The 13,541-nt window shown below is 37.1% G+C and overlaps 1 protein-coding gene across 1 annotated transcript in view; it reads left to right on the top strand.

Annotated features, from left to right (window-relative positions):
• Positions 1–13,541, top strand: part of LOC126229603 (splicing factor 3B subunit 1-like) — a 60,674-nt gene that overhangs the window by 16,744 nt on the left and 30,389 nt on the right. Inside the window, exon 5 of the mRNA XM_049942344.1 lies at positions 10,128–10,207. Within this exon, the coding sequence (XP_049798301.1) occupies positions 10,128–10,207 (80 nt within the window). The remainder of the gene's footprint in view (positions 1–10,127; positions 10,208–13,541) is intronic.

The following is a 13,541-nucleotide window of genomic DNA, read 5'->3' as shown; positions in this document are numbered from 1 at the left end:
CAAACGTTAAGGGATGCTCAAGGAGAAAGTCTAGGGCGAATAGAACAATTTCGTCATATCACATTCTTGTACAAACACACGGCAACTTTGTCTCTCAGTATTGCATTAGATGTGTCTTACATTAAAGTGTGTTGTCTGAATGAACCTTTGTGACAAATTAACTGTGTGCTGGATCAAAGTTTGAACGTAACCTTTTCTATTCATGAATGACTGGTTGTGTACACCTCAAGGATTGATCGAAATCGTCAGCAGCAGCAGCAGCAGCAGCAACAACAACAACAACAACAACGCTTTGTTTAAAAAGGTACAGCGCACAGTTTCCTCACATTGGTTTGCTTGTAAAATATATTATGAAATGTTAATCATTAGTGTAGGATCCCTAACTTATGGAATTTATGGCTCATATTGAAGATATGTTGTGCAGGACAAGAACAGTGTGATCATACTGAAAGAGAGTAGTGTCATCAGAGATAGAAAACTTCTGATTTCTCAGATCAGGTTGAAATGACAATTACTTCATAAACGAAGTTGTTTACAAAATTTCTGGGACAAGTTTCTTTCATATAAAAAATATTTGGATAGCTCATATATCACTCACCAAAAGATTGTACAGATAATATTTATTGTAGAGTTTGTTGAAATAGAAATAGTTCTCCTACATTTAACAGGTGAATGAAAAGTGTGGTAATGAGCACAATTGGTAACGTAAGTTAATTCCAGAGTGCAGATCTTAAGAAGTCTCACTACATTTTCTTCTTTCGTGTTACATGTATCTTTACTGTATTGCAGACTTCTCTGGCTACTGAACTACTCACTAATAGTTTTGAAGAAAGTTAATCAGATACATCCTTTCTGGGATGTTGTTTTATTCTTTTTACACCAAGTTCGGCATAATACTGTCACAGGGTCATAAAGACCTGACCTCGTTGTCCACTTGGTTCTTGCTTGTGCGCACTTTTCCCATTTTTGTCCCTTGAGTTCACTGTTCTTTGGTTGTTATTTGTCTTTAAATAGTGTTGTTACCTACAGATTTATGCTTAGTGCAGCCCTTAAGAGCAATATTCACAATTTGTATAACGGGCCTTCTTGAGAGACACTTAAGAATTTCTACTGTTATATCCTGTAAACTTGTTCCTTACAACTCAGTCATTGTTGCAGTATTATATTCATTGTTGTCTGTACTTTGCAATTACTGTTATTCCTGACAGTTATTTTAAAGGGATATGTTAATTGCATGACATTCATAAATAATGCAAGTAAAAACGTGGCACATACTCGTCAATTGTTTGTAACAAAATGCATGCTGTTTTCATCCCTTACTCGGAGCCCAAACTGAAGTCAGGCTGGAATTCAGAAATTGGAAGATTGTTTTCCTTGACATTAGTGTAGTAGTTGGAGATTTTGTGGGGAGACATTATGATGCTCTTCTTTCCAATTTTTAAACACTTGCTTCCTTTATCTATTTTCTACTCGGTTTTAGTTTTGTGTCTGACATCATGTGTATAATTTTATCTTTTCAGGAGCTGCACAATTCTGTTGCATTTGTTCCTCTTTAATTACAGCAGCACCCCATTTTTTCATATACAAATAATTCTTTAAAAGTCTCACCTCGTAGTTTCACCTCATACTTGTATGGATTTTGTTCAACTTAAGCAAACTTCCTTTCTCTGCTGCACCTGAATCTTTACTAGGAGACACCTAAGATTTAGAAACCAGAAGATTTTATTCTGTTACTCTCTTGTATCATAACTTACTTTTGATGAAAATTCACACCACATTTGCTTTCAGAAGACAAGTGTAACATCTTACAGCACACCTCATTTGATTTCTGTGCCAAGATTGTAATGAATTAACTTTTTTTTCCATCGTAGCACTCGGAACTGTATGATTAGTTGTAAGAGCATATTTGTCACAAAAGGAAAAAAAAATGCTCACCACATTCCAGTGTCAAAACTTGCACAAACACAATTTATTACGAGTGAATGGATGTATGTATGTGTGATTTAGGCATTTTGAGGTAGGCAGGCAGTAGTAGTCTTATTGGGTTTACATACATGTAGCATGTATGTGCGTATGTAGTGTGGTTGGTTTCCATTTAGCTTTCTTTATTAAATTGTAATTTAAAAGTTTAAAAGATAAGTAGGCTTTTGTTCTGTCATGGCTGGGGAGGGTTCATTTAGTATGTGGGGTGGGTTGGTTTGCAAGTTAGCCTTTACTAATGATCTTCAATTTTCTTTCCCTTTGAGGAAATCCTTCAGCGCAGTCAAGGAACATCATCGCCAAACTGGAAATTTCGAGGACTGGTCTATATTGTAACAAAACATTCACAAATCTTACATTTCATTATTTCTGACAACACTTTCAAAGATCTAATTAGTGCTTCTGCATGTAAGTGAAATATTTGTTTCCTTAAAAGGCTTTTTCATATTAGATGTGTACGGTACAGAAGATACAGGGATGGCATATTAATTGTGACTGTATGTGTCAATTTTATCACATTCAGTAAAGGAATCTGCTGGCAGTGTTTGGCATTGTCCAAATGCTTATCTAAGCATTCAGTCTTGTTTATTTACCTGTCTGTTACTCATCTATTCACCTATATAGTAAGTGGCTACTTTCATTGCTTTCATTGAGTTCCACCCAGCATTTTACAGTATCATATTAATGTTGTACTACAATTTTTGTCTTGTAAATGTATATCATCTCCTTCACCTTAAAAAGCTGAAAATTGTGTAGTTGGATAAGTGTGGCTGCTGATTACAGCAAATCTTTTTGTCCCTTACAACATTTACTTCAGCTTCAATTTTATTCTCACAATATCATTTATTCTGATGTATACAATACTGATATTTTTGGTGATTCTGAGCATTTTTTCCATTTCACAGATACGTTATTCTGTGTTCTTCAGTTTGGTCATAAAAAGTTGTAGCTGACCTGTCATACAATAGAACAGATTTAGTGCATGCAGCACAAAGATAGTTTTAGTATTGCTTGTTAAGCTAAATGATTGAGTAAAATATATAGAGTGAGAGCAGATATCGATTTGCTGTCCATTCAGCCTGATATAGAGTACCTGAATCAGTGCAGATTCATGGCTGGATGCTTCTTTAAATAAACCGCAGCAGCTTCTTTACTTCATCTTTCTCTGCATTAGTTAGTGCTCAATCTCTTGTGGCCTTGTTGTCAGTGAGACATGAGACTAACTTAACGGCATGTTTTTATTTTGCATTTTAAGATCATATTTTCATGATTTTCAGTCTTGTTATTCAGGTCTTTTATACTTAATTGAAGCAATGTGTCAATTCCTATTCTAGGCAGAGATAGTCTGAATCATGAGCTGAGCTGTTTTCTGTTAATTCTATTTCAAGAACAAGTATCACATAACACTTTGTAAAGTACACTCCAAGACAAAAGAAAAAGACACACCATGAAAGAATTATCCGAATGGGATTGAAATCGGTGTATGTGATGTTCATGTACAGACAGACAAATTATTAAAAGTTCAGAATACTTCTATGAGTTATTCAAGGGGAAGAGCTTCACAAATTGAGCAAGTGAATAATGTGTTTCTCTACATCTGGGCCTTGTGCAAGCTGGTAATTGGCTTGACACTGTTTGATAGACTTAAGGATATACTCCTTAGGTATGTCATGCCAAATTGTGCCCAGTTGGCATGTTAGATCGTCACAGTCGTGAGATGGTTGGAAGGTTCTGCCCATAATGCTTCAAACATTCTTAATTGAGGAGAGATGTGGTGACCTCGCTGGCCAAGGTGGGGTTTGACAAGCCATGAAGACAAGCAGTAGAAACTCTTGTCATGGGCAGGTGAGGCATTGTTTTGCTGAAATGTAAGGGCAGGATGGCTTTCTATGAAGGGCAACAAAATGGGGTGTAGAATATCATCAGCATAACACTGTGCTGTAAGGGTGCTGTGGATGGCAACCAAAGGCCACTGCTATGAAAAGAATTGGCACCCCAGACCATCATTCTGTGTTGCCTGGTCATATGGCATGTGACTGTCAGTTTGGTATCACACCACTGTCTGGGGCATCTCCAAGCACGTCTCTGGCCTGTAATCTCATTGACTGGAATAGATTTGTCTTCAGTGATGAGTCCTGCTTCAGGTTGAGCCCCAGTGACCAGTGAAGGTGTGTTTGGAAACGCCCCAGACAGCAGTGGGATACCACCCTGCCTGTTGCCCACCATATGGCTTGACAACTAGGATTTATGGGCTGGGTGCCGTGTCTCTTCATAGCAGGACCCCTTTGGTTGTCATCTGCAGCACCCTTACAGCACAGTGTCATTTTAATCATATTCTACACCCTGTTTTGATACCCTTCATGGCTCGCCATCCCAGGCTCATATTTCAGCAAGATAATGCCCCCCACATACGGCGAGAATTTCTACTGCTTGTCTTCGAGCTTGCCAAACCCTGCCTTGACAAGCAAGGTCACCAGATCTCTCCACTATTCAGAATCTTTGGAGGATTGTGGGCAGGGCCCTCCAACCAGCTCTAGATTTTGACAATCTAAGTTGCCAGTTGGACAGAATTTGGCTGGATATCTCTCAGGAGGATATGCAACAACTCTGTTAATCAATAACTGCTTGCATAAGAGCCAGATGTGGATCAACACATTATTGACCTGCTCAGTTTCTCTTGAATAAATCATACAATTTTTCTGAAATTGTATTTGTTTGTCTGTAGATGTACATCACATTTACCAATTTGTCCCATTCAGATAATACCTTTGTGGTGTGTTTTTTTAATGTATTATCAGTAATGAAGAACAGTAGGAAAGCTATGCATGGGAAAGTAGATGTGCTATGTACAGTTATTTATGTAAATGTGGTCTGCTACAATAAAAAACATAAAATTTGAGGTTGATGAAAGGGCACTCAACTGACTCTACTAATTATGTGGTACTACTTGACCATCAGGAAGGTTGCATTGATGGTCGCATCCTTGTGGATTACAAACTTGTTTGTTAATGGAAAAAATTGTGTGTGTGGGGGGGGGGGGGGGGTTAAATTGTAGAGGCAGGCCAAGGCTCAAATACATTAAGTAGATTCATATGTAGTTTGTTTCCTTCATAGCATGGCAGTAGCATTACCACCGACCACGCAGGGGGCCTAGTTTTGATTCCTGGCAGGGGACTGGGTGTTGTGTGATTTTCATCATCACTGGCACTTGAGTCACCGAAGTGGCATCAACTAAGAAGACTTACAATACGGCGACCGAACCCTGAAGGGGATATCTCGGCCAGTAAATGCCATACGATCATTTCATTTTACTATCCAGAGATGAGGCGGCTTTCACAGAATAAACTAGTAAAGGAGGTTGCATCTAACTGGTCTTTGGACATACTAGAACTACTAAACATAAGAACAAAAGGGTAGATAAAGCCATGAGAGTGACAGTATAATGCCACAGTATAGCTTCTTGATTTTCGTTGGAGACAAATATATGATTGTTTGATGCAGTGTCTTGCTCTCTTAGCAGGAGACTGCAATATAAAATGGGTATTTTTTGTATCAGTTGGTAGTTGGATAAAATCTGCTAATTACGCCTTACATTTCAGAATTAATATGCCTTCCAGTTATAAATGATAACACTGTTTTTATTGTGCATAAATATGAGGGATATTTTCCTGATAGTGATACACAGTTTCCACTTTCAACAATCTTCCTCTGTTGGAATGTTCTCCTTTGCCTAACATCTGACTATTTTATTTATTTATTTTTTTTATATATTTTTTTTTTTATATAGCGTCTAAATTAGAATTTTATGCTTTACGGAATGTTTAGGGTAACAAAGCATGAATATGTTAACAGTAGTGTCATGAGGTTGAGGTCTGGTGAGATTCTCTGATTTTGAGAGTTGTGGTTAGTGTGTCATGTATTGAAAGGACTAGCACAGTCATTGGATTAAGTGGAGGTACATACCATTATCACATTTGTAAGGAACAAATATTAAAGGAAAGCAGTCCATGTTCTGTCACTTCCAAGGGACATTTTTGTACTGACTGGTTTTTTGTTTTATACATTAACATTTAAATATTTTCATATTGCAAGTATATTATGGAAACAGTAGCAAGGCACAGCCATCCTAATGTAGGATGAGGGACAGATTAAAGTTTTAATGTTACATGTTGCAGCAAGTTTTGTTTCTGTAAATGGTTAGTTGTATTCCCAACAGTTCTTTTCCTGTATGTATCAGAATGATGGTTACAGAGAACTGATTTGGGAAATGGTCAGAAACAAATAGTAGATACATGTAACTCTCACTGATTGAGTTACAAAAGGAGAACATTCCAGACACCTGGTTGACATTATGATAAATTTGTAATATGAAAAAGCCTCAGAAGATAGGGAAAGTAAAAGTCATTCACAAATTGTAAGAAGTATTTTTACTGGACACAAAGGAAGAACCAACACGGATCATCTGTGGAGAAGCTGCAGGAGAAGTTTTCTTGGGTGTGTGATTGTTGTGTGAGAGTTATCAGAAATCTATTAATCACCCCAGCTTTTTTCTAGGTGGCTATTAAAATTCATCCATGGATCAAGATGTTTGCAAACAACCGTTTGCTGAAGTGTAGCAGCAGGATGGGCATGTACGTATCTTGGCAAGTTCAACATATGCCCAAGCTCAAGCAGTCTGAAATTGTTCAGTTTTCATTGTCTAGATTTTTTTCTGTAATGGAACATATTTTTTTTAAATATAGGAAACAAGTCTTTTATGTATGTTTGCTGAGAAGGAATTAATCTCATTTTTACCATTCATTTGTTAGCTAAGTTTCCGAATTCATATGCCATGTAAAACTTTGCACCGCAATATTCAGTATGTTTTTAGTTTAGATTTTTTGTAACTACAGTGTAAAGATTTTGATTGCTGAACAGCTCCCTAATAACAACTGCAGAGGCTTATTTCTGCTTGTGTGTTCCTTGTTATGTTCTCATGTAATAATGAAGAGCATATCTGTTGCATTTTAGCTTCTGAAAGATCTTGCACTACTACTTCCTACATATTTAGGTACTTGGTAAAAAGTCAGTAATTTTACTTCAGTGTAGGTGTGATTCTCCTCCAGTCAAGATGTACACACAAAGTTAAAAAAATACATAAGCTCTTATTAATTGACATATCCATATCACATGATAAATGCGAATTTGTAGAGAATTAGTGAGTTGCATATGGTGGAATTGGAAACAGGTTGTACTTTTCATTAATGAGCTTATGGAATATTTTATGAATTTATTCTTCTGGGACAAAGGAAATAGGTGTATTGGTTAAGGAAGGGAAGGAGGATAGTAGTAAGATGCACAAGAATGTGTATTAACATATTGCTCTCTGATGGGAGGAAGGAAGGAAGGAAGAAGGAAAGGAAAGGAAAGAAATAAAAGGAAGGAAGGGCAAGAAAACATTAATTAAAAGATAATATGGAGATAAGAATAGGGTGAACAGAGCTGTAGGACAACAAGTGAATATAAATTGTACTTTGGAGGGATAAGTTTCCATTGTGTTTTGAAAAAGTTGTTATTTTAAAGACTGTAATATTAAAGTATTATAATAGTTCTTGCAGAACAGTTGTAAACATATGACACATGTTAAAACTGTCGTCATGACCTGGTTAGAGACTAATTTTATTGAATTAATATCTGTGGCATAGCCGTTTTCTATTGGATTATTGTCGGTGTGGTACGTAACATGTATTATTAATGATTTCCAATGGTATTTGTTCTACTGCTCTCTCCTGAATCAGTTGTTGTGCGAAATGAAAGTCTAGTAGAATCGAAAATTCCATGACAATATATTTTCATATTGTAATACTACATGTGAGTAGCAACTCAGATTTTTTTGCCACTCTTCTTTTTTGTACTATTCCTGTAACAGGCACTTGCAGCAATTATAATTGAAGCACCCTACTCTAGTATTACAGTATGATACAGATATTTATCAGAGTGGACAGTTTTGTTTCAGTAGCATGTTGGATCTGCTCTTTGGTATGCAGGCTGTTGTGACTGAATTTTCTCTGTGTCATTCAGAAGGGCAGCACTTTTTTTGAAACTGTTTTTTGTTTCTTCTTCTTAAAACTGTTATTCCATATTGGAAAAATGTGAAGGAAATTAGTAGTGCAAGATTAGATTTAGCTATTTTTTAACGGTTGTTGTGCTCACGAATTTTTTTGCATCAGTCACATTGTTGTACCATAATGCCTTAATCAGAATTTTTCTACAAATTTTATTTTAAGCAAAAGTTTCAAAATATATGCCCTGTCTGAGTGTCCATATGGATGCACAATAAGATTCACAAAGGAAAAATCTGTAACGTAACATCGTTAAAGGTTCAAATAGACTTTTTACTGCATTTTACTTTTTTGTGGTTCCTGAATCTGCAAGTGACATTATAATGGAAGGGAGCTAAAGAAATTTGGCTTGCGGTTAGCTTCCAGTTATGTTAAGGAATGTTTTGAACATGAAATGAAACTATTTCAGGATTTCTCTTCAAAATGACATATGTATAATATCTGTGCAGTGTTCGGTTCTTGTGCAATAAATAATTGAGTGTTTCCGGATTTTATGTACACCCTGTCTATCCCTGTATATAAATTCCATTTGCAGGTTTTCTTATATCGTATGCATTGCTTTCTTCTGCTCCAGCACATATATAGTCATATTGGCAGGGTAACATTTAATTTCAGTATTGGGTTCTCCTAAGATACTGATTGCGAATTGTCAGAAGTGAGCAACTCGTAAGTGTCGGCAAACAATAGGTACCAGAAATGGTAAAAATGAGGCTTATTTTCTGCTACAAACTGTTCCATTCTGGAAAGAAATTGTACCTCATAACATTTTCAGTTACTCCTGCAAATTTAATTTGAATAGCTGTTTAAGCTGAAAGTCTTGTTAGAAAATATTAAGCATTTGTGGCTGTAATAATGACCAGCTTAAACATTGTGAAGAAAATATGGTATATGTAAATTGATAATTTAGCTGTGTTTAAAGTAATTTTGAACAATTTGAAAATCGAACTGGATATTTCAGACGGGTGGAGGAGGAGGAGGGGGGGGGGGAGGGGGTTGCAGAAGAGCAGCGAGTGTATATGTTCTTTTTGTTTCTTTGCATGACAAGATTATACAATGGACTAATACAAACACAGGTTATGGGGAACACTCTTCTGGAGAAGGGAGGTAGGAAGTTTGAAATGAGATAAGAAAGAATAGTAGATGCAATTGCGGCAGAGTTACGTTGGAAAGAGTTCAGTTCATGCCATCCACTAATTTTAAGAATGCAGGTTGCAGAATATGTAGGTATTGTCCCATATGCTTAATTGTAATAGCTTAAATAAGCTCTGCCCTTATATGCATTTTTAAGTAACAGAAGATGGCAGTTTTGTTTGATTATCCGTATCTCACATTAACATTGCAATCAAGATGGAATGCAACTGTGGCTTGTTCGTAATTCTGTTGTGGAGCTTTTCATATATTTAGCAAACCACTTCTAATTTTCATTGCATGCACTTCTCTCATGTCTCACATGTTGATATTATTCATGAATGACATTGTTGCTGGTTAATTGCATATTAAAATTCGTTTCAGATCCAACGACCATTTGACATATTGAAATCCTCATTTGTTTTGTAGGTCTTGGATAGAACGTTCATTCTTCCATTATCATACATATTTCAGTAACACTCTGAACACAGTTGCTTTCATATTTGGATTTATTGCATCAGCATCTTGCATCTTTTGAAAATGAACATTTCACAATACAAATTTAGTTGTAACACTTCTGAAATAATATCAGGCATTGTCTTGGCTTGGGCAAATGTTCCAGTGGTGGCTTTCACAAATGATTTTGTTTGTGAGTTAGTTCTAACATTCTTGTTGTGTGTCTATTCCCGTCATGGTGACATGTTCAGAGCCTTGTAGATATTCTGTTTATATCCATCTATATTTGTTGTGCTAGCTGCCACTGTTTTTCAAAACATATTCAGCAGTTAAAAGTCACTAAGTAGTTTCATTATAATACATTCAAAGTAATAGCAAATTATAAAAAATAGATTTAATCTAGTTTAGGTCTAAGGTGGTGTAAGCTGTACCTGTGCTAATACTGTTCTGTTGTGGTTCCAGGTGGGAAGACACCTGATCTTGGCTCTCGAACATATACGGAGATCATGAAAGAACAGTTACTGCGTGGTGAGGAGACTGAGGTTTGTAAAATCTTACTCATTTCTAATGGCTTGTGGTCTGATAGTCACCCGTTTTCATGTCTCGATGGTTCCATGAAATAATTTCAGAATTGAAATAAGTTTGATAATGTTAAACCACATTGATGCAGCTTTGATTAAATTTCCTCAGTAAGTCATGCTGGCAACTGTGATTATTATGTGTATCAGGTATTGTTAAATGGTTTTGCTTGAAAGTAAATCCTAGCCAGAAGCTTCACTTTCAGGAAGAATATTCAAAATGTATGCGATACTAATCAAAATACAGATAATCAAAATAGTAAAGATAACCACTGATCATATAGTTGAATGATGGACAAGCACATAAATAAATGGAAATGCCGTGTGGCTAGGGCCTCCCGTCGGGTAGACCGTTCGCCTGGTGCAAGTCTTTAAGAGTTGACGCCACTTCGGCGACTTGCGTGTCGATGGGGATGAAATGATGATGAGAGACACACAACACCCAGTCATCATGAGGCAGAGAAAATCCCTGGCCCCGCCGGGAATCGAACCCGGGACCCCGTGCGCGGGAAGCGAGAACGCTACCGCAAGACCACGAGCTGTGGGCGGACAAGCACATAAACAAGACTAAACATATTGCATTCACATCAGCATGCATGGCTTCATTGTCCTGGGAAACAGTATTGTCACTCTGCCTTAGCCTGTGTAAGATTGTGGTAGTTTTGAGTGCTGTACCACTTATTCATCAGTTAAAAATCATTAAATATTAGGTTGATGCGTAAGTTCATAATATTTTTGTTTTTCATGTTGATATTATGGTTGATATGGGTTAATTTATTGATTGTCATTTTTTATTTGTAGTTCACTGGGGCTACTTGAGTTTACATAATGTGATTTTGTCATTTGGAGATACTGAGTGGAGTTGTGAACACTATAAAATGGATTGCTAATTGGAGAAATTGGAACATTTCCTCTGTTTGAGTTCGATAGAGGAGTGACAGAAGCTGAAGCAGCCAGAAACATTTGCACCATCTATGCAGACAGTGTCTCTGGACAGAGCATGGCAAGAAAATGGTTGTCACATTTTGAGGAGAATCGTTTTGACATTAGTGATTCTCCATGTTCAGTAAGACCTTTGGGTTTGATGGAGATCATTTACATCCACGCATTAATCCACATCAGTGTACTTGAGACCTGGCAGATGTGATGAACTGTTCAACCATCCTGCAACATTTGCATGCAGCGGAGGAGGTACAAAAAGTGAATGTACGGGCACCTCATGCTTTAAGCCAGTACCACTACCTCTACAGGCTCGTGGACAACACTAATCATTTCTACATTAATGGTAACAGGAAATGGTGTCTTCATACTAACATAAGGAAAAGAAAGGAATGGTTGAGCCCAGACAAAGCAGAAACTCCCTGCACAAAGACATGTGCGCATCCACAAAAGGTAATGTTATGCATCTGGTGGAACAGCAACATTGTGGTGTACTACAAACTGCTGTCCTGTCATGTAATCATCACTGCTGACATTTATTTGCAACAACTGAGATGTCTTGTAGACCAAGTCCAAGAAAAATGGCCAGGAAGACAGCGTAAAGTGATGCTACTCCATGATAACACCCACCAGCATTCTGCTAGGCTCACAACAAACACTGTACGGGATTTGGATTGGGAAGTCATTCTGCCCCCGCCTTATCTGATTATGTGCCTTCAGATTTTACCCTTTAAGGGCCCTGTCAAACAACTTCAAGGAACTTTCTTCCTGGATGAAAATGCACTCTGCATATGGCTCGATGAGTTTTTCGACCTCAAAACCTCATGATTTCTACAGTCGCAGAATCAAAAAGTTACCCCAGCGTAGGCAGACTTGTAAATAGTGAAGGAGAATATATTATTGATGATGAAAGTCTGTTACGTGTGTCAGTTGTGTTTATTAAATTTATAGAATAATGCTATGAACTTGTGCACCAAATTAATAGTTTCATAATAATACATTCGAAAAAACAGTAAGTTATAAACAATAGATTTAATCTGGTGGTTTCCTCAATGGGCATGCTGACATCCGTTAGTATCATGGTATCAGCTGTTCGTTAAATGGTTGTGCTCGAGTTTTCATCGTAGCTCAGAAACTTAACTTTCTGGAAGAACTAAGTGCTGAGCAACGGTTGGCAACTGGCAGACTCCTGTCCAGATATGGGCTGAAGAAAATTGAAAACTGGACCACCAAAAAAATATTTTCTAACTTTAATTTCTGCTCAAATTTTAATTCAAGAGACAATTCTCTTACTTTGTGCATGCCATCAAATCCTTTCGCACTGTTAAAATCGCAACTGAACTGCAAGTGCAAGAACCTTTTATAATGGACTCTTGAATCTGTCCTATGCTAACACTATGTCTTATGTTCTGCACAATGCTTGCAGGCAGTCTGACAGTCATATTTTGGCTAAGGATTGGTGCAGGGACCCCGACATTAAAATAAGGTAAAAAAATAAACAAACTTAATTCTAGTGTGTGTCTGTGCACACATATTTGAGTGTCTTGATTTGATGCTCTCAGAGACTAGGGTTATGTTTGTTTATTTTTTACTTTATTTTAACATCAGCAGTGCTGAAATTTTACAGAGAAAACTGCTCTGCTCTCCACCAGTTGTTTTTGAACCTTAGTTGACAAATTTGTTCGTTGGTACATGTGTGGTAGCAGGATGGCTGCCAGGAGGGGTGGATGCGGGCTGGCATTTGTTGTCATGTTCGCATGCAAAGTGAGTGTTTGTTTATTTTTGTTGTTTATTGGAATGTGGTAATATTGTTTTGCGCATCAATCAATGTGTGTCTTAAATTGCGTAAAACTGTTGGTGAAAATATAAATTGCACTAACATCAGTTTTTGTGTTATTTTTGCCATTGATGAAGGTGAAGTATTTAAAGATGAGTTACTAGTACTATTGCCATTGAAAGGCAAGACTCTTGGAGAAGATTTTGATGAACTCATGGCAAAATCAGACAGTAGTTATGATGGAATGGTTTCCCTTTTAACTTGCAGGGCCCTTATGATGATGGGCAAAGAAAAAGTCTCGGTAAAGAGAATCAAGGATAAGACTGCTGGGTTCAGGCAGTTCAAGGAGTTTGTCAGACTGTGTGTCGGCATATTCTGACTGACTGCAGCACAACAGTGTTAGCTAGCTAAGTGAAGACAAAGTAATAGCACAATCCTGGCAAATAAAACAAGTAATATCATTCTTGGAGAACTTGGATACACAGGAAGGAAGGGAATACATGGAAATACTAACAGATGCCTGCAGTATACTAGCTGTGGCTTTGTTGAAAGACATTCTGAAAATTTAAACTTGCTTGACAC

Source organism: Schistocerca nitens, unplaced genomic scaffold (assembly GCF_023898315.1).
Source record: "Schistocerca nitens isolate TAMUIC-IGC-003100 unplaced genomic scaffold, iqSchNite1.1 HiC_scaffold_376, whole genome shotgun sequence".
Lineage (NCBI taxonomy): Eukaryota > Metazoa > Arthropoda > Insecta > Orthoptera > Acrididae > Schistocerca > Schistocerca nitens.
This window is presented reverse-complemented; position numbering and strand designations above follow the sequence as displayed.